Source organism: Lacerta agilis, chromosome Z (genome assembly GCF_009819535.1).
Source record: "Lacerta agilis isolate rLacAgi1 chromosome Z, rLacAgi1.pri, whole genome shotgun sequence".
Classification (NCBI taxonomy): Eukaryota; Metazoa; Chordata; class Lepidosauria; order Squamata; family Lacertidae; genus Lacerta; species Lacerta agilis.
In genome coordinates, this window is record NC_046331.1 from 14,423,415 (window position 1) to 14,445,689 (window position 22,275).

The 22,275-nt window shown below is 45.3% G+C and overlaps 1 protein-coding gene across 20 annotated transcripts in view; it reads left to right on the plus strand.

The window, feature by feature from the left end:
• The window catches only part of FNBP1 (formin binding protein 1), a 113,684-nt gene that overhangs the window by 53,002 nt on the left and 38,407 nt on the right, over positions 1-22,275 (plus strand). For all 20 annotated transcript variants that reach the window (XM_033138315.1, XM_033138324.1, XM_033138314.1 and 17 more), the window contains exons 5-6: positions 13,230-13,292; positions 13,969-14,073. In XM_033138315.1, coding sequence (XP_032994206.1) covers positions 13,230-13,292; positions 13,969-14,073 — 168 coding nt within the window. The remainder of the gene's footprint in view (positions 1-13,229; positions 13,293-13,968; positions 14,074-22,275) is intronic.

Below are 22,275 nucleotides of genomic sequence, written 5' to 3' on the forward strand. Positions count from 1 at the left end.
CTGTTACTCACTCAGGAATTTCTCCCTCTTTCGTGTCATATATGAGAGAGAGAAAGGGAGTGTAGTGCACAGAGAGAGAGGTGGGACGCGCACACACAGTTGGGGGGCGCAGAGAAAGAGAGAGAGGCTAGATGGAACCAGCCCTGTGACTTGGCGCAAGGCTGCATACTCTGGCGGCTGGTGCCCACAGCAGCAGCAGCTGGTTTTACAAGGATGCTTAAAGGCTGTAAAGGACTTGCGTCGCCTGGGTTTGGCTGTGGCACTCAAGCTGGTGAATACTAAAGCAAGCCGTGCTCTCTCTGCTCTTCCAATTCCCCACCCCCCACCCCCACTGTCCCACCCTGCAGCAGCCCTTTTGAGACATAGGCTCTCAGTTGTTCCTTTGCTGTAAGGCATAAATAATGCAGTGGCTCACGCCTTGAGGGCGCCGTGGGAGACAGAGGCTTTTGGTTATGATCTGGATCAGAGGGGGGTTGAGGCAATGAGTGGTTTCAGGTTTCCAGGCAGGATTCTCCTGCCTCTCCTTTCTTTCTTTTTCCTCCTCCTCCATGTAAACGTGCAATTAGCTCGCGGTAGGGTAAAAGGGATGATTACAGGCTGAAATAATAAACCAAATCCGCTGCGTAATGCAATATGACACACATATTCTCTCTTAAGTAAACAGTGGCTGGCAGCCGGTAATGATCCAAGGAATTGGATTCTTAGCTGACATGGATTCCAGTATTTGCCCATCAGTGATACCTTGCAAAGTCCACATTTTTGAAGCATAGAATTGTGTAGTTGGAAGGGTCACCCGTGGGTCATCTAGTCCACTTTCCATGCAATGCAGGAATCACAGCTAAAGAATCCTGAAAAGATAGCTATCCAACCTCTCTTTACAAACTTCAAATGGAGAACAGTCCATACCTTCGGAGGTCATAGAATTATAGAGTTGGAAGGCACCCCCTAGCAGTCATCTAGTCCAATCCCTTGTAAAGCAGGAACCACAGTTATTTGTTATTTTCATCTGATTCCTCGTGGCTTCGGTGTGAAGTCAGAAAAGCAACTTTTGATTTTCAGCAGAAAAATATACATCCCAGATAGCCCCGGAGGAAAGGCAATGGAGCCTAGATCACCTCCAGCGCCGTCTTAAAGGGATCGGGCGCCCTGGCACGACGATCCCTCGGTGCCCCCGGTGGGTCACCTCTCCGCCCACATCCCTCCCGCGCTGGCCGCCCCTCGGGAGGGGGGGTGGCTGAGCGGGGGATGAGGGGCGTGGCGCTGCAAGCCGGCCGCCCTCCGGAGCCCCAGCTGGAGCGCTGGGAAGGGCGTGCAAAGCCCTGCGCCGCTCCAGCGCCATGCCCCTCATCCCCCGAGGGGCGGCCAGCGCGGGAGGGAGGTAGGCGAGCGGGGGATGAGGGGCTTACGCTGGAGCGGCGCGGGGCTTTGCACACCCTTCCCAGCGCTCCAGCTGGGGCTCCGGAGGGCAGCCGGCTTGTAGCTTGCCCGCCGGCGCGCGAGTGCCCGCCCGCCAATGGGGAGGGAGTGCCCGGTATGCCGACGGGCTCGCAGGGGCGCCCCTGGGGGGCCTGGCGCCCTGGTGCACCGCGCCACCCAGCCGCTATTATGAGACGGCCCTGATCACCTCCATGAGGACTGGAATCTCTGATCGAGTCAAAACAGGCCCACATCTTGTGACGATTTGAATGTGAGTGTGATGCCTTTGTTCATCGCCAGGATATCTGTTGAGTGGGTGGATTGTCAAATCTCTTGCTTTCTGGCTCAGGAATCCACCTTAGGAATTTCATGATAGCAGACTATTCTCTCCTGCCTTTACTCACACGGGGTTGTATCCAACAAACTTCTACTTGAAAGTTAAAGTCAGGGACTCAAGTCCACTACTTTCAGCCGGGCTGCTCTGAATATGACTGATGTTGGGTTCAGTCCATGGCGCTGTGAGCACTTTAACATCATGTCCATGAGAGATGCATGTGGGTGGAGCCAGATAAAAAGTGGGTGGGGCAGATTTGAAAAGTGGGTGGGGCAGATTTGAAAAGGGGGGGAGCCTCTTTTCTCTCTTGCACTCCTTCTAACCCCCCTTTCTCTCTCCATCCACACCTGATTTCTCTCTCCTTGTTGACTACATGCAACTAGGCCTCGGCCTGCCTGAAATTAAGCTCAGGCTAGCCCATCCCTGGTTCTAGAATGCCCATCCCAGTGGTCCGAATTACACCTTGACTACAGCACGTGTCCCAGTATAACATTTTTTAACGAGTCCCAAGTCTGACCCCAACAGCGTTGGATTATTAACAACAGAGCAACAGATAGAAAACGTGCCATTGAACATTGTGTCAAGGCCTCATCTGACTGGAAACAGTCAAACGACTTAAATCAAAGGGGCCTTTCTTGAAGACAATAACGTGGAATTCAGCACAGGCCCACAGCTGGGGTGGGGGTGGGGGAGATCTGCGCCATTAGCTACTTCCCTCTGACGTCTGAGGCCTGCCTGGATTATTGTTCTGACAGGTTTCTTTCCCACATTGCCAGACCAGTTGAGAAAATGGGACGGGAATGCAGAAAATTGTAATTTTTAAAATCATACTAGCAATTCCAAAAACTCTTGTGTTGGGACACATTAAAGATTTCATCATCATCATCATCATCATCATCAACATTCATAATAACAAGTGAGGAGAGCATTGCTATTGAGCCCATGTCCTGCTTGCTGGCTTCCTCTTCGAGGCATCTAGTTGGCCACTGTGAGAACAGGATGCTGGACTAGATGGCCTTTTGTGCTGATCCCACAGAGCTCTTCTTCACTATGGTAGTTAAGAAAAGAGCCTCCATCTTCAAAGTTAGTTTATCTCTGAATACTGAGCAACAGCCACTCACTCAGTCTCTTGCTTGGGGACTTCCCACAATGGTTGACCACTGTGAGAACAGGATGCTGGACTAGATGGGACCTTTTTTTACCTGATCCAGTGGCCAAGTAATATTACCTGTGGTTAACAGTTTGAAAGTGAAAGACCTTCTTCATATGGACCAGAGTGTTTGATCTATTCATCTGTCTGCTGTTGCTGCAGAGGAAGGAGAAACGTGGTGAAGGTTATTTCTTACCTGGCTCGAGTCCCAGCAAATCCATTACATGATGAGCAAGTGTCTGTGGAGAAAAGTGTCTCCCCACCCCACCCCTTTGCGTGCGGGGATTGTTCTGAAGACCTTGTACCTATGATCCCTTTTGCACTGTTGCATGAAGGGCTTTGATCCAAAAATAGGGAGAAATATAGACGTGGCTGATGAAGAGTAGGCTCAAATGGACCTCAGCTTGTGTGTATGTGTAAGGGGGGGGGCTGATGTCATTGCTGTCCCCAGATAGTAGTCCTTTGCCTATATGACATGGCTACCAGCAACGATGTCTATGCTCTGCCTCCATGGTTAGAGACATTATTGCTTCTGAATTAAGAAAACTGGAAACTGTGGAAAACTGGAAACTGTGCTCTTGTGTTTGAATTGTGCTACTGGCTTTTCCATAATGGGCACCTGGTTGGCCATAGTTAGAATAGGATGCTGGACTTGATGGACCACTGGCCTGATCCGGCAGGGTTCTTATTATCGTCACATCTCAGTATCCACATTACCATGAATGCTGCTGCATATTACCTTCAGGGCTGCCTTGCCCTGTACGTCCTGAGTTGATCAATGGGCTCACTTAGTGAAGCAACTATTAGTGGCCCCACTTGGGCCAGAAGCATAACTTGTGCCAACGATAAAGCATGCCCTTCAGTGACACGGGCCTGACTCTGTGGAACTCCCTCCCACTGGAAGTCAGCCAGGCACCATCCCTGCTAAGTTTGAGGCACCTGGTTAAAAGTTTTTGATAGCAATCCAGTGTGGAGATATGGAGAGCTGCTGCAATAAAGATTAACAGACAAACAATCAGAAACTGAAATTGACCGTTGCGACCCATTGACTGGAAAATGCTGGGGTGCTTTCCTTAATTTTGTTTTTCATTTTGATTTTCAAAGAGGTTTACAGGAAATGTCCATAAATAATCAGCCAAAGTGTTTGCTCCAGCTCCAGCCAAGATTATTTCTCTGTTGACTAGTAAATCCAAACAGTGCCTTGTGGAGACAATTAACCAATTGTTTCTTCAATACAAATGAGGCTTTTTCATTTTTATTTTTTTAATGGAATCTTTCATGAGCAAAATATTTCACATGATCCTTGCTCAATACAGCAGCACAAGCTGCTCAGTCCTGCCTCACCCTCAAACCTCCCCCCCCCCCGCTTGTTTTGGGATCCATCTATTGCAATGCTTTATGTTTTGGTTTTTTAAAGCATCTGCTCCTGTCCAAGGCAGCTCCATCGTTGGGATTGCACCGTGAGTCATTGTGTTTTGCACACACAGAGAGAACTCAGCTCATGTCATGCTGGCAGCTGTTATCCTTTTGTGAGACATTGAGTTTGGAGTGGCTTCCTTGTGGGTGCAAAGAAGGACAGAGGGCCTTCTCTGATTGCCTCCCTGAAAAGAAGATTGGAAAGGTTCAGAAAGAGGCAACTGAAATGACGATGGGGATGGTGTGAGTTCCCCGTGAGGAAGGGTTGCAGCATTTGGGGCTTTTCAGTTTGGAGAAAAGGTGAATAAGAGGCAACATGATAGAAGTTTATGAAATCATGCGTGGCATGAAGAAAGTGGATGGAGAAAAGTTTCTCTTCCTCTGTTATAGCACTTGAACTCATGGGCATTCAAAGAAGTTGAATGTTGGAAGATTCAGGACAGATGAAAGAAAGGACTCGTTCACATAGTGCAGTTAAACTATGGAAGACATTGATGGCCACCAACTGGAATGGCTTTAAATGAGCATTGAACAGATTCATGGAGAAGACGGTTATCAATGGCTACTTGCCACAATGGCTACACTCTTCCTCCATAGTCAGAGGCAGCCATGCTTCTGAATTACCAGGTGCTGGAATACACAGGAGGGTAGAGTCCTCTTGTGCTTGAGTCCTGCTTGCAGGCTTCCCATTGGGGCACCTGGTTGGCCACTGTGAGAACAGGAAGCTGGACTAGATGGGCCACTGGCCCAATACAGCAGGCTCTTCTTAGGTTTTTTCTCTCTCTGTGTGTAGTCTGCTGATCCTGAACATGATGTACAAAGTTTGGGTGTACATTGCGATTCTGCATGAAGTATAGAATGTAGAACTTTGCTTCCTGACTTCCACTTTTAATACAATCAACCCAAGTTTCTGCTGAGCTGCGTAATTTTTCTAGTGATCAAGAGGAGAGCTACACTGACATAGTTTTGTTTGATCCCTCACCTTGACTACCAAAATCAGAATTATTATTTCCCTCCTCTAAGGAACTCAATGTGATGGACATAGTGTTCCTCACACTCTATTTTATTCTTCACAACACCTCTTAGATGTTTCTTAGGTGGAGAGTGTACAGTCTAAAGTCACCTAGTGAGCTTCATGGCTGAGTGAGGATTTCAACCAAGGTGTCTCTTAGGCCTGGGAGATAAAGTGGTATCTCAGGTTAAGAACTTAATTCATTCTGGAGGTCCGTTCTTAACCTGAAACTGTTCTTAACCTGAAGCACCACTTTAGCTAATGGGACCTGCCACTGCGCCACCAGAGCACAATTTCTGTTCTTATCCTGAAGCAAAGTTCTTAACCTGAAGCATTATTTCCGGGTTAGCGGAGTATGTAACCTGAAGCGTATGTAACCTGCGGTACCACAGTATATCAGTATATCGCCCAGGACTGGTATGAGGAGCAGACCGTGATGTTGGCTTCACTCAGCGATCACTGGTGAAACGACCACCGCTCCTGAGTCCCTCTGCTAGCGACTTCCTCCATCCCACTCTGCCCACATACTGTGCAGAGGGAGAAAAAAGCTGCATCAGTGAGGCACCGATACAGCTTGTTCCTCCCTCTGTATCTTTAAACTGCCCGGCTGAGGAGTGTGTGGTTGCCACTCCCCTCAGCTGAGCAGTTAAAGGATCCCCCAGCCTGGCACTGGCTCCCGCTGGGGTGGGGTGGGACACTGGGGATGGCTTAGGAGTCCTGTCGCACCCCAGCTGAGCTGTACAAACAAGCTACCTTGTCCCAGCTCACTAGGCGCTGGGGTGAAACCGCCTCAGCTCCCACAGTGAGAGCTGCAGCAATTTCACCCGGTGCCTCACGGGCTGAGGCCAGTGCAGCTTGTCTTTTCAACTTCGTGGTATATCGCCAGACCGTGATGTTTGGCTGGTGATATACCGTGATGTTGAAAAGCTGATACTGCCCAGTCCTAGTCTCTCTGGTCCAAATGCAACACTCAAATCACTACACCTCAGTTCCTTTCAAATGATCATATGCTACCTGGTGGAAATTTTAAATGATAATCACTTGTCGTGCTGGCTTGATTGGTTAGAGGATAGAGAGAGGTGTGAAGAAATGAGCCTATTGCGCAGAGTTAAAAATTGTATTTACTGCCACTTCTGCCTCTGATCGACACGTGGCCTCCAGAATGTGGTCCAGAAGGAACTGTTGCCCTCAAGTTGGAAAAGTGCTTTTGCTCTATGGCAGCAGTCATAGTGCCCCATTTTACAGATAGAAAGAAACTGGAAAGTATAAGATCGAGAGGTAGATGTGTGTCTAACCAGGACTTTCAGCTGGGGTATGAACCATGGATCTTCAAAGTCTGACACACTCAGTGTTTTGGACTATGTTGGTATGGAGAGAGCTGATGTCAAGTTTCCAAAATCTGCCATTGTGAGCAACAAGCACATTAGTTGCTTACCAACTGATTTTAAAAACAGATACACAAACGCACTTTACAGTGACTCAACTGAAGAAATCTCTCTGAATATTTAGCAAGGATCTTGGGTATCTGTCGGCTTCCTCTCTGCATTTGAGGCATAAAATAGATTCATCCCTTGAAGGGGATGCTTGATGTAGTTAAAATAAATTCCCTTTAAATGCCCTGTTTGTCTTGAAGACTCATGAGTGAATAAATTAGGGCTGTGCACCAGATTTGGCTGAAGGCTAGTTTGAAAGCTAGTTTGCAGAGATCCAGGCTTTGGCCAAGTCTTGTGAAAACCCACTGCAGAACCGTTGTTGGGCATTACAGTGTTACAGAGTTGCTGGAAACAACAGGAGGGGAAAGGGTTGCTCTTTCACTCAGGTCCTGCTTGTGGGTTTCCATTGGAGCATCTGTGAGAACAGGATGTTGGGCTAGATGGGTCACTGGCCTGATCCAGAAGACTCTTCTTATGATATCTTGGGTAGGAAGTAGAAGCTTGTGCTGAGCACACCTGTTTCCAGCTGAGAAATGTGGGTGCCCTCAAAACTGATCAGGATTGACCCCTCCACTCACCAGCTCACCACAGGGAGCGACCTGGAGAGGCAGCACCCAGCAGGATTGGATCATCAGCTGGTGAGCAGAGGGTTCAATCCTGCAGGTGTCCAGGGAAGTGGAGGCACAGCATCTCCTTCCCCTTCCCAATCACATTAATAGGTGTTTAAAAACCATGATTAAGCATTAGCCTTGCCAGTGAATGATTTCAGGACTGGATCCAGGTAGATTTGGGTGTTCCCTCGGTCAGGGCAATTTGGGAACTTGGGTCAGCTTGGATGGGCTGTGCACCATCCTAGGTGGAGGGGGGATTTGCACCCTTTATTCCTTTCCAAGTGCTTGAAATAATAGCAGTGTAGTTTAAACTGTTTAAAACTTACTATTCCCATCCCTGGGTTTCATTCCCCACTAATCTTTGGTTTTAGTACCTTGTTGCACACCATTATTATGATATTGTTTTTAAAAAGCTTTTCTGTGCAGCCCCAGAGAAGACTTTCTCTGTGCCCAGACTGGGATTAATCTCTTGTCTCTTACGTATTTCGCAACCTGGAAAAATGAGAATTACAGATCACACTGAATTAAAATATCTTTTGTTTTGGCCAGGCAGCTATTTTAGCTGTGGAAAATGTGAAGTTGCTGGCTCCCCCACTCCCACCCCCCGCAGTTGCCTGGAAGGTTTGATATCCAGGAAATTAAGTAAAACAAAACAGAAGTAAAGGCCTCTGGGGTGGTTCATCCACCATTCTGCCCTCATTGCTCCCAGTAACGTTTTTGGGAGGTCAGGTTTAGAAGCTGGATGCAAGGCAAGGTGGAATGAGGTTGGGCTGGATCTGAGGCTGTGCTTTGGGGAATACCGAGCTCTGAATACGCTTCTTTAATAAGGATATTGACAAGCTGGAAGGTGTGCAGAGGAGGGCAGCCAGGATGATCAAGGGTATAGAAACCAAGGCTTATGAGGAACGGTTGCAGGAACTGGGTATGTTTAGCCTGGAAAAGAAGAAACTGAGAGGAGATGTGATAGCCGTCTTACATACCGGTACATACATCCATGCAACTTTTATTTTTACGCCGCCTTTCCATAGTTGAGGCATGTTCAAGGTGGCTTACAACATGAAAAAATTCTTAAAAGTTGTCATAAATAAAACATACAAATATACAACCAAATCAAACAATTTCCACATAAATCATAATAAGATCTAAAAGAAAGGTACATTTTTTTTAAAAGCAATAATAGCAACAACTCTCCCAACAAAAGCCCCTTACCCAAGCCTACGAGTCTGTTCAGCAGCCTCAGCTTTTGTAGCTGGAATCATTCGGGGCCCTGCCCTGCCAGGCCAGGTGGGAAAAGGTCTGCAAGGCAGAAAGCTGGTCTTCCAAGACTTGCAGCCAAGTGATATATATCACTCGGAAAGTCAGAGCAAGCTTTTTTCCCTGCTGCTTCAGAGGGTAGGACCTGAACCAATGGATTCAAATGACAAGAAAGGAGGTTCTAACTAAACATCAGGAAGAACTAAGTGCTGCTCCACAGTGGAACAGATGGCCTCTGAAGCTGGTGGACTCTGTTGGAGATTTTTCCACAGAGGTTGGGTGACTTATCTGCCAGGGGTTTGTTAGCTGTACATTGCAGGGGGTTGGACTGAGTGGCCCTTGGGGTCCTTCCAACGCTGCGATTCTAAGTTGCTTCAGCCAAGAACATTTCTATAGTAGTAGCACCAGGTGCAGCCTGGTTCCTAGCAATACCCATGTCACAATTATGATGCTCCAATTAAAGGGACCCAACTTTCTCTAGTCATTGCCTACTGTTATAAAACAGGATAAATGGAAGTCATTCTTCATACAGTGCATAGTTAAACTGTGGAATTTGCTCCGGTTAAGAGCGGTGGACTCGTAATCTGGGGAACCGGGTTCGTGTCTCTGCTCCTCCACATGCAGCTGCTGGGTGACCTTGGGTTAGTCACACTTCTCTGAAGTCTCTCAGCCCCACTCACCTCACAGAGTGTTTGTTGTGGGGGAGGAAGGGAAAGGAGAATGTTAGCTGCTTTGAGACTCCTTCAGGTAGTGAAAAGCGGGATATCAAATCCAAACTCTTCTTCTTCTTCTTCTTCTTCCTGTAAGAAGCAATGATGGCCACCAATAGAACATCCTTTTTATCATGAAAGCAAGCATCACATCCACCCCACAAGGGAACCAACACAAGGGAAATCTCACTTCATAAAACATGGTAATCAGCTAAAGGGAATATCCTCCTAAACACCAGGAAATAAAATATTACAAATTAAACTAAACTAAAAGAAGAAGAAAAAGTTTTATCCAATAATAGACCTACTCAGAGTAGACCCATGGAATTCAATGGGCATGACTAGCTTAAGACTATTAGTTCCAATGGGTCTACTCTAACAGGGCTAAGTTAGTCACACTCATTAAATTCTGTAGATCTGAATAGGGCTAGCACCGGATGCAACCCATTAATTCCACATTTATAAATAATGTGAATCCTGCATTGCAGGGGGTTGGACTAGATTATCATTGGGGTCTCTTGCAATTCTGTGATTGTCAACCAGGCAATGTCCAGTTAAATATATATGTATATTCTCTTTCCCATTCCGGGTCTATCTGAGCCTTAGTGTGCTTTGGAAGAAACATTAGCCCTGGAGGAGAGTGAGCGAGCGAGTGTGTATTGCAATCCCCCCAGGAGTTGCAGGCGGTGTAAGCTGCCTTACTTTTATCTGCTTAGCAGGTATTAAAATATCCCACAGGTTGATGTGACAGTGAAGCAGCTCCAGAGAAGAGGAATTCATATTCAGAATGTCTTTTTTTCTAATGCTGTATTGCAGTAGGTGTTGGGTTTTCCTTTTTTTTTAAAAAAAGGGAGATAATTATTCTCCATGTGGTAGAAAAGATTGGCACAGGACGGGTGTCATCAGAGTTAATGGGAAACGATGACTCTTTCAGCTCTGCCAGTAATCCAGCTGCATTGCCTTTTAGGGCTTCAGCTGGCCTTTAATTGAATGTTCGTTGTAGGTAGGAGTATGGTAACCTGGCTAAGATACTCTTGAGTAGATCTACTGAAAATTATGGGCATGACTTAAGTGAGATCCAGTAGGCCTAATATCAGAGCAGAAGTTAGACAACCCAAAAATGTTCCCCTTTCCAGTTAGGGCTGGGGTGGCCAATGTGGTGCAACTCCCATCATTCCAGACTAACATCTGGAGGCAGAGGTGTAGTGGTCTGGGGTCGAAGACCCATTGCTGTTTCTGAAGCTGGGTCCCTGCCTCTTGCCTCCTAGAGCTTTCCAGTTAATATGTCATTGGAACCTATCAGAATTGAAAGGAGGTGAGTCAGCCACTGAGAATGGGCTCCTAGGGTCACTCTGGAAAAGGTGGGTGGAAAGGACACTTGAGGAATTGTGTCTGCTCCAAAGCTAAGCGTTTAGGGACACTGAAAACATAAGGGGCTCCAGTTTCAACAGAATGGGTTTGCAATTTCTGTTACATACAATGGAACTTCAGAAGATAATTGGAGTACTCCAAATCATTTGTCCATGTACATGCACAGATAATAATAGACCTAGCTGAAAGGCAACACGGGGAGATCTTCACTGATCATTGCAATGCATTCCCTATTATTATTATTATTATTATTATTATTATTATTATTATTAAATTTTAAGAGCATTGTATAGTGCATGGGTCAAGTGCAAGTAGATAAATACGTACCACTCTGGCGGGAAGGTAAACGGTGTTTCCGTGCACTGCTCTGGTTCGCCAGAAGCAACTTAGTCATGCTGGCCACATGACCCAGAAGCTGCCCGCGGGCAAACACCGGCTCCCTCGGCCAGTAAAGTGAGATGAGCGCCGCAACCCCAGAGTCGTCCGCGACTGCACCTAATGGTCAGGGGTACCTTTACCTTTACTTTATAGTGCATGGGTAGGCAAACTAAGGCCTAGGGCTGGATCCGGCCCAATCACCTTCTAAATCCGGCCCGCGGATGGTCCGGGAATCAGTGTGAGTAGAATGTGTCCTTTTATTTAAAATGCATCTCTGGGTTATTTGTGGGGGATAGGAATTTGTTCATTTTTTTTCTTCAAATATATTCTGGCCCCCCACAAGGTCTGAGGGACAGTGGACCGGCCCCTTCTGAAAAAGTTTGCTGACCCCTGGTATACTGCTAGAAGTTTGTATAATCATAGAAAGGGGCATAGCTGGGTGGAGTGGAGGGGCATGGCTGGGATTTGCCACCACACTACTGCCTGGAGGGCATCATGTTGGCTAGTTAAGAGAAACAAGTTGCTGACCCAGAAACAATGTGGCTTGGAAGAGAATCTCATTTAATATATATATATATTTAAAAATGCATTGTAAGGGGTTGAACTCGATGGACCTTTGGGTCCCTTCTAACTCTACAATTCTATGATTCTATGACTGGGAATATAGAAATAGGTGGGTTATACTGACTTAGTTGGTTTTTTGAATTGGAAAAATAATACTGTTGCATAAAATGATAATGCTCATACATATTTCATAATATTCCATTTTCCATAATAAAAGTATTGAAATAATGAAATACCATGGCCATTAGGATACCAGTTAAGGTCCTTTTAAAAAAATTCTCAGGTTAAAAATGAAGCCATGAAACAATTAAGAATATATGAAAAAAAATTGTTGAAGAAAATATAATGACAAAAGGGTTAATGTCATATTTGTATACATCTATTATAGAGGTTCCATTTTGCCCTCAGCAAAATTTGGGAAGCTGTGGGAATTGAACAGGAATTTAAAAATCGAAGAACAGGCTATGGGTAAAAGCACTATATACATCTATATGGGCAACAACAAAATAAAGAGCACTTAAAATTTTACACAACTGGTACAGTGGCACCTTGGTTTTCAAACTTAGTCCGTTCGACTCCCGAAACCATTCGAAAACCAAGGTGTGGCTTTCGATTGGCTGAAGGAGCTTCCTGTACTCAATTGGAAGCTGCGGAAGCCGTGTCAGACATTCGGCTTCCGAAAAACATTCGCAAACTGGAACACTTACTTCCGTGTTTGCGGTGTTCAGGAGCCGATTTGTTCAGGAGCAAAGCCGTTCGAGTAACGAGGTATCACTGTACTTTACAGCAAGACACCTATTCTATATAAAACCGAACAGTTATCCCATGTGCTCGAGAGGATGTCCCATTATAAGGACATATCAGCATATGTGGTGATAGTGTCCAAAAATATAAATATTTTGGTAAAACATATTTACAGAAATGCCTTTAATTAAAAGCATTTATGATTACTTCAGGACCAGCTCTACTTAATTTGTATAGTCATGATATGCTGCAAATTAGAAATAAAGAACTCATAACACATTTATTAACCGCTACAAGAACAACCATTGCCAGGACATGGAAATCATTACAATTATTAACCATGGACCAATAATATAATGTAATTTGGCAAACAGCATTATTGGAAAAAATGATACAAAAATTAAAATTAGCAAGAGGCCAAAAGAAATGTGACAATTTTTATGCAGTTTGGTATTATTTTATTGATTAAACAAACAATGAGACATTCAGCAGAACGGTACCTATAGTTTACACCATAGTTTGACTTGCATGAAGCATATGTTTTAATTTTCTTCCTTACTCCCTATAAATTCATATAAACCCCTATAACTTAACATTGTTATTAATGGTCAAAAATCTAAGCATATATGTTATTAAACATCATTTAACACAACTTGATAATATATTGAGAAACGTTTATCTGAGTGTATACTGTTGTTTTATTTTAAATCTCATTTTGTGTAACTGTTGCATATCATATGTCTAAATGTAATAAATAAATATAGGGCAAACAGATGAACATACGTTTTTGTCTCAGTACAGTTCCTTAATAACTCTTTGCTATGGTTTTGCAACAGCACTTTCATGATGGCAGAAAAGCTCAGCAGCACATCGAAACTTGCTGGAAGCAGCTTGAATCGGTGAGTTAAAAGAAAAAAGAAAAGCTCCCCTCCTGACGTTGGTGGGTCTTACGCAGGGGTTTCACACAAGGAAGGGTCTCAGACAATCCCCACGAGGTCCGGAAACATTCTTTCCTGAAGTGGCAAGTGGGTCAGGTGTTGTGCTCCTGAGCCATATCTTATTTTATTTATTCTTTATTTCACTACATTTATATACTGCTTGATTGCAGTTTATGTGAGGAGCAAAACATGAAAATCATAATTGAAAGACCATTTCAAGCATTCCAAAGATAATTAAGTGGTAGTGAAAAGAGATAAAAAAACCACATAGCATTATACATGTCTGGATAAGCTTGCTTAAACAAAACATTTTTTTATGAAAAGGGTACAGCAATGCCTGATGTCAAGAGACAGGGAGTTTCAAACCTTATTCCCTCCCATTATTATTATTATTATAATAATTATTATTATTATTTACATTTGTATCCCACCTTTCCTCCAAGCAGCTCAAGGTGGTTTAGATAGTTTTCCTCCTCCCCATTTAATCCCCACAATGACCCTCTGAGGTATGTTAAGATGAGAGGTCACACCCAGCTGGCCCAAACTTCATGGCCAAGTAGATGGGATTCGAACCCTGACCCCCCAGGTTCTAGTCTGGCACTCTAACCGCTACGCAACACTGCCTTTCCCTTAACAGAGTAAAAGAAGATTTGAAAGGGACTGCAAAGAAGCGGACAGGGCGCAGCAGTATTTCGAAAAGATGGACGCTGATATCAATGTAACAAAAGCAGACGTCGAAAAGGTAAACAAAAAAAATGGTGGCAGGAGATTTGGGCATTTTCTGGGAAGAGGGATTACTGTATATGTTATAAACCACTTGGGAGTCGTAGTTCTGTGAGGGAAATAGGGGGCCTTCTGTCAACTCTCTGCACCCAGGATTCTTTGGGGGAAAGCATGACTGTTGAAAGTTGTATGATACTGCTTTAAATGGGAATCATGGCAACTGTCAGTATATTTTATTGATTGATTGAGCTCAAGGTGACGTAAATGCTCTCCCCCTTCTCACTTGATTCCCACGACAACCCTATAAGGTAGGCCAGGCTGAGAGGCAGTGACTATCCCAGGGTTACCCAGTAAACTGAACCCTGGTCTCTCCCAACCATACTGGCTGTCAGAGCAGAGGTCTCAGCTATCATCTCACTGTCCTCACAGAGACAGAAGTTGCCCCATTGCTGTTTTAAAAGAAAGTCACACACAAGCTTCATACCTAACTCAGCTCCCAAACGGACTGAGCACTTGCGAAAACAGATACCTTTCAGTATGTGTTGGTTACCGCTGATTTTGAGAAAGCCAGGTCCATTTCTGGTGATTGCATCCATAGCGCTCCTCTGGGAATTTCGATATTTCAGACATGGCTTGCTAAAAATAGCCAGGGTGCTCTTCTCAGCTAGAAATAAACTGCAACAAGGGCTAATCTCCGTAACTTTTCTGGGGGAGCAAATTCCAGAAGGCATGTAGCTGCATTTGTCCCCCTATTAGGAAAGCTTGCAGCATTTGGGATGTATTCATGCAGCACTTACCGGTAATTAAACTGTGAAGCTCGCTGCCACAAGAGGCAGTAATGGCCACAACTTGGATGGCTTTGAAAGGGGTTGGGCAACCTCATGGAGGAGAGGGCTGTTGATGTTTTTGTTCAAATTATTCAGAACCATGAGGACTAGGTTATTAATTTTAGGCTGTACCTCAAGGATAAAGGGTCTGCTTTGCATGAAGGAAGTCCCAGGTTCAATCCCTGGTAGCATCTCCAGGTAGGGCTGCCCTTCTTGCTGAGGTAGACTGCCTCTGGACATGGGGGTTTCATTTCAGTGACCTTCACCAAGCCCCACATTACTCCCCACTGACCATGGAATTTTTTACCCCAAAATGGCCAAAAAGGAATATGGAAAACCGTCTGCAAAAGGCAAACAGGGAGGGAATAAATGCTCTCTCCTCTGTCTGACCTCCCCACCCCCAGTGGTATCTGGTGAAACAGCTGCCACAAACCAGCAAAACATGAAAAAGTAAGGCTTTGTTTAAGGCTGCTTATTAGTTTACAGTACTACATGCTGGTCTGCCTGTTTGGATATCTGAATCTGTGATGTGTATAGCGAGGTTTGGCTACTAATTCCTTGTGTTTGGATATGTGAATTTTCATATAACAAGTGTTTGGATAGCGAGAGCTGCCTGTACATCCCAATATGGACATGTCTTTCCCTTTGTTAAATTCTTGACTTGCTGGGGATCCAGCAACTAGGTACAAACCAGTCTCCTCCTATCTCATCACATTTCTTTGAAATGCAAAGCGGGGGGGGGCACTTTTGCCCCCCCCACACACACACACACTGTTCGCTGCCAGCTTTAAAATTGCCGGAATCTCTCCCACCCCCAAATACAAAGCTGTACCACAGCAGATTGTCATTCCAAGGGGCATCACAGCTATCAAAACAGTGGCCTGTGTTTTGGCATTTAATATTGACAGAAATTATAAACAATACCAAAGAAACAATTGCTCGTTGTCCAAAATTTCGCTGAATATTTTCTAAGATGCCAATGAATTGGTCTTATGTATCATCTTGGCAGCTCAAATAGTACTGGCAACTCAATGGAAAACATCCCAAAACCTTACACTGTGTGCTTGGTGCCACTCAATCTGGAATGTAGCTATAATGGAGAAAATTGTGCATATTTTGAAATATTGACAAGGACTAGAACCTCCAGGTGCTTTCTATAGGATTTGACATTCCTATAGAGCCATTATTTTCAAGACATCCCTCGTCACAAGCTAGGCAAATCTGGAACTAGACTTTCATAAGATTTTATTAAGGTTTTTTTGCATAATACAGTAAAAAAACAAGCTAAATAAAAAGAAAAACTGAAAAAAAGAAAAGAATATGCAGAGTCCTCTCTCAAAGGTAGCTCTTAACTCTTGTCACCCACAGAAAGGGGTGGACCCTTCCATCTCTCACCTGGGAGCTCCCCTTTCTTCTCCCAGCCTCTCTCCTTGGGAGATCCTCCCTTGCCTGCCTCGCACACAGGGTCCTTCACCAGCCAGTCATCGCCTTCATGTGTGTATAATCCCAATAATGGCCCAGAGCAGAGGAAACCAAGGAAAATAAAAGAGAAGGAAGATAAAAATCTGGAACTTGGCTTGATAATCTGATAACGCGGGTGTTCTTTACCTAGACTTGGTTATTTTAACCCAACGTGCAACAGACTGTACTCACTCCGCATGCCTATTTTATAGGTTTTTCCATCTTTTAATTAGCATTAAAAGATAAGGACTCTACTTCATTTGAGGTTTCAAAGCAGAGGATCGGGTAGTCACTTGCCATGGATTCTTTAGCTCTGATTCCTACGTTGTGCTAGATAACCCTTGGGCATCCCTTCCAACTCTGCAGTTCTAGGATTCTGTGATTTATCTGCTGTTATAACTCTTCTCTCTGTCCTATATAACTCTTCTCTCTGTCCTATGTACATTATAAAATGAAATTAAAATGTTATATATATCACTGGGGTTCTCCAGGCTTGTGCAACTAGCCATGCCAGTAGCCACTTCTGAATGATGGGCCAATAAAATATCAACTACACACAGAGAGAGCTGTATTTTCCTGCCTCCCTTTGGGTGCTTTGCCGTAAGCATGTGATGTGGGGCTCATCCTTACATAATTCGCAAGTGCAGAATAGGACATTGTTTAATCAAGGGACTGCTGTGATAGTTTGGGGGAAGAGGGGGAGGCAGGCAGGAGGAGGGAAGCTTGGAGGGGGTAGTTTAGCAATAACTCAGAAGCCGCTCAGCTTCCAGAGGATGATGCAACAGAATCATTCTCTCTCTCTCTCTCTCTCTCTCTCTCTCTCTCTCTCTCTGTGTGTGTGTGTGTGTGTGTGTGTGTTTATTTGGGAAGTTTTTAGACAGTTGGGGAAAAAACGTAGTTCCTTTTTTTTTTTTAGGAAGCTGCCTTGAACAGAGTCAGACTGTTGGTTCATCTAGCTTAGTATTGTCTTCACTGACTAGCAGCAACTGTCCAGGGTTTCAGGCAGGGAGCATTCTCATCTCTCCTGGGACCTTCTGCATGCAAAGGAGATGCTCTGCCATAGTCCTGGAAGGTTCTAGTCCTCATGGTTCTAAAATAATAGGATGGTGTAAATAAAAAGCTGCCTTATATTAAGTCATACCATTGGTTTGTCTAGCTCAGTACAGATTTTATTTGCTTGGCTCTCTCACCCACCACATTCCCAAAGACTTCTTGGCCCTGAGACCAGATCTCTTGCTGGCTTCATTCAGAGACGGCTGCTGTTTTTCTCCACAAGCTTGATGACCTACTTTGCATCTTGTCTGAGCCCGTTTTTGGAAGTGACACCCTAGCTTTCTTCTCCATGTGTCTGATTACTTTAGTAGAGCGTATATTGTTCCCTTAGGTGTGCAGACACATATTTCTTTGCATCTCTGGGGAGCGCCAACATTGTCCCAAAGTGATGTGTTTGTTTGAATTATATATTTGTTTCTCTTTTTTTGCTTAATTAAGAGCTGCGAGTCATTCCACCTGCCCGAGTGGGTGAATTAAGCAGGGGGGGGGGGGGGTTCCTGTGTACATCATCACTCAGTGCATAGTTAAACTATGGAACTCACTTTAAAGATGGCTTTTAAAGAGCATTGGACAAATTCTTGGAGGAAGCTAAGGCTACTAGCCCTGATGGCTATGCTTTGCCTACACAGTTGGAGGCAGTATAATTAATTAATTCATTGTGTAAACTGCCCTTCACCCAAATATCACAGGGCAGTTCAATAAAAACAAGAACTATAACAGGAACAAACCAATAACCCTCCTCCCGCAAATATATTTAAAATGTTAATCAGCATTCCCCAAATGGAGCCACCACAGAAAAGGCCTGTTCTTGTGTTGCTTCCCTTCATACATCACATGGAGGAGGTGCATGTACAAGGGCCTCAGATGTTGAACACAGAGTCGGAATGGTTTACATGGGGAGAGGTGGTCCTTGAGGTATTGCGGTCCTGAACTGTTTAAGGCTTTATAGGTCAAAACCAGCACCTTGAATTGGGCTCAGAAACTAATTGGCAGTCAGTGCAGTTGGGCAAGGATCAGTGTCGTATATTCAAGCTGTCTTGGCCCAGCGAGCAACCTGACCACCAAATTCTGCACCAGCTAAAGTTTCCCAGCCTCCTTCAGAAGCAGTCCTAAGTACAGTGGTACCTTGGGTTACATATGTTTCAGGTTACATACGCTTCAGGTTACAAACTCCGCTAACCCAGAAATAACGCTTCAGGTTAACTTTGCTTCAGGATAAGAACAGAAATCATGCTCTGGCGGTGCAGTGGCAGCGGGAGGTTCCATTAGCTAAAGTGGTGCTTCAGGTTAAGAACAGTTTCAGGTTAAGAACGGACCTCCGGAACGAATTAAGTACTTAACAAGAGGTACCACTGTATAACGTGTTGCAATGAATGCTCCTGAGTTGCTTATTTCTCAATGGTGCCTCTGATCACCAGGTGCTGGAAGCCAATGGCAGGCAAATTCTGTTTCCAGTTCTGCCCTTCCTCTGAGTTCTCCAAGGGTATCTGGCTAGACATTGACAGGAGACAGATGGGGGAAGTAGATGAACGTTTGATCTAACCCAGCATTTAAATTTGCATTTACAGATAAACTTAACAAAATTGCTGTCTCCAAAACTGTACGCCCTGCCTGCAGGTGTCTGTGAATGAACCTGGGACCTTCTGCATGCAAAGCAGATGCTCTGACCCTGAGCTGTTAGCGGGAGCTTCCAAAGTGTTGGGGCTGGTGCTTCTCAGGAATCTGCACAACCCACTTCCTGGCCTTTACGGATGGGTGTCTTGGGAAATGTTCCCATCCACCTTAACGCCTCCTCCCCCACATCTGCACTTGGTAAAGTTGAAAGTGCAAATATTTAACTCCAAGACTTTTGCTTCCTAAACTCTGCTGGAGCGGCAAAAGCTGGCTGGCGGCAGTTTGGGGATATGAGCCTCTCAGCCGTTCTCCTTTTCAAGACCACAGGTTTCAGTTTTGTGTTTCAATTCTTTGCCCATTTTGGGGAAACAACCTCTCTCTCTGGCTCACCAGACTCTCAGAACCTGCCCCCATTTATCTTCCCTTTTTTCCCCTTCGTCACTAGCTCAAAAGCTGCTCCTGAGCTTTGGATATCCTTATTGGGTCACTCGGTGTTTGTTCTTGAAGTTTTTAGAAAGCTGGGGGGTGGAAAGGAAAGCCGCTTGCATGAAGCTGCCTTGAACTGAATCAGACCATTGGTCCATTTAGCTCTGCACTGACTGGCAGCGGCTCTCCAGGGTTTCAGGCAGGAGACCTTCCCAGCCATTGAGGATTGAACCCAGGACCTGATGCATGCAAAACAGGTGCTCTGAGCTATGGCTTTTTCTCTTAATGAAGATCTCTGTACCCCACCTTGAGCTCCTTGGAGGAGAGGTGGCACAAATGGAAGTTAATAAATAAAGCCAAGTATCTTCTTGCACTGACATTTTAAAAGGGGCACACTTAGAAACACAAAACAGAGTTTGCTATTGAACAGCGAGAACAACAAGATGGTATTATAGGAAAGGGTGGTTCCTAAGAGGAGTTATAGGAAAGGGTGGTTATTTTCTCTCTCATAAAGCCTCACTTCCTCAGTTGGTTAGAGCATGGTGCTGGTGATGCCAAGGTTGCAGGTTTGATCCCAGCTGCATATTCCTGCAATGCAGGGAGTTGGACTAGATGATCCTCAGGGTCCTTTCCAATTCTATGATCGCAAACTATGATCACATAGGGAGAGGCTGTAGCTCAGGGGCTGAGCCTCTGCTCTGCATGCAGAAGGCCCAAGTTTAAATCCACAGCCCTGAAGAACCACTGCCTGCCGGCCTAAACAATCTTGAGTTAGATGAACCAATGGTCTGACTTGGTATTCGGCAGCTTTTTATTTATATCATTAGAAGCCAGCAGCAGTTCTGTTTTGGTGATTGCAGCTTCTGGGAGCTCCTGACCAGGCATTTAGTGGGTGAGTTTGAGGGGAGACCCAGAGTGCTTTTCATCTATTCCAGGGGTCAGCAAACTTTTTCAGCAGGGGGCCGTTCCACTGTCCCTCAGACCTTGTGGGGGGCCAGACTGTATTGGGGGGGGTGAACGAATTCCTATGCCCTATAAATAACCCAGAGGTGCATTTTAAATAAAAGCACACATTCTACTCATGTAAAAACACCAGGCAGGCCCCACAAATAACCCAGAGATGCATTTTAAATAAAAGGACACATTCTACTCATGTAAAAACACATTGATTCCTGCACTGTTCGCGGGCCGGAAGAAGGCTATTGGGCCGGAACTGGCCACCAGGCCTTTGTTTGCCTACCCATGCTCTATTCAGACAACAAATATTACAACTAAACATCAGGAATAACTTTGTGACAGGCAGAGCTGTTAAAAAGTGGAATGGGCTACCTTGGAAGGTGGTGGGCTCTCCTTTGGAGGTTTTTAAGGAGGGGTTGATCTGTCATGGATGTTTTAGTTAAGATTTTTGCACTGCAGGGGTTTTGATCACAATCATGTGATTCCACTCTGAAACTCAGGCTAAATAGCCTTTCCCTTTTTACGCCCCCCCCCCCACTTTACTGACCTGGGCAGCATTAAATTAGACTGTTTCCTCACCCCTTTTGTTCCAACACCTTTAAAATGGATCCAAGTCCAGCTAAATGTCTGCTTGGCGCTTTCTTCTTGCACTCCCTTTAATAGCAAACTCAGGTTTTGAGGTGCCAATGGAAATAGTGGCAAAACAGGATTGGTAAGGAAATTTTGGGGTGGAGGGAAGTGTTGCCAGCATGTTCTTTACGGAGGAGGAGGAGGTGCACCAAAATTCTCCTCCATGGATTTTGATGGTGAAAAGTCAAATGCAATGGGAATATAGGGAACTGCCTTATACTTGTCTGTCTCTAGCTCAGTATTCTCCACACAGTCTGGCAGCAGCTCCCCAGGGTTTCAAGCAGGAGCAGTGAGTCACACCCCCTTCTCCCTCCCTTGCTGGTATTTCTTTGGCATCAATTGAAGCCCAGAGGCTGTGCAGGAAAAACAAGGAAGGCCTGGGTCAGGTCCGATACAGAGAGGCAGCAGGGAACCTCTTCTCTCTGGCTGGTGTTTCTGCAGTATCAGGAAGTGTCTGAATGATCAAAGAATCACACCCCCTGAAGCCCAGAGGCAGAGGCTGTGTGAAGAAAGGCAAGGAAGCTCCAGGGCAGGGTCCCACACAAGAGGCAACAGAGAGTGCCTCATCTGCAAAAAGGCTCCTAGGAGACATTCACTGAGTCGATCCATTCCATGTGATTCAAATGGCTGCTGTCAGAAAATCTTTGCACAAATATTTTCCCCATCAATCCCTTTTGTTTTAGCATTACCCAAACTCCTGCCTTGGCTAGGATTTTTTTACCCTGGAGCCTCCTGTCTTTCTTTTTGTTCAACCTACTTAATGTTTTCTCCCCAGCTCTTCTCCCATCTGTTTCATTTTGGCTTTCTTTCCCTGCTCGCCGCCAGCATCTGAGCTGGGTTTTTCTCCTCCCGGCTGTGGCCCAGATGCCCTCCCTCCGCCACAGAGGCCTTTCACCAGAGCCAAAAACACGTGAGGATAAAGGTGAAGGGAGTGCCTCTGAGCGCCTACAGAATTATCAGTTAGAGGCTGCTCCATCAGAGCATGCTGTACACTGCCTGCCCCCACAACTCTGCCCTCAACCAGCCCCTATCTACTTGTCTTCTTACAATGGCTTAGAAGGTGACTCTGCCTGCCATTGGCTCTGGCGCCACCTACTGGTGGCCTCCTTGCTTTCTGCACCACCAGCCCCAGAGGCTAAAAGTGAGGAGGGCACCTCTGAGCATATGCGTAATTATTAGCATCAGCTGAAGTCAGGTTCAATAGAGCAAACGGGACACTGCCCCACTACTGTTGCCAGACCTCCAGGTCTGAC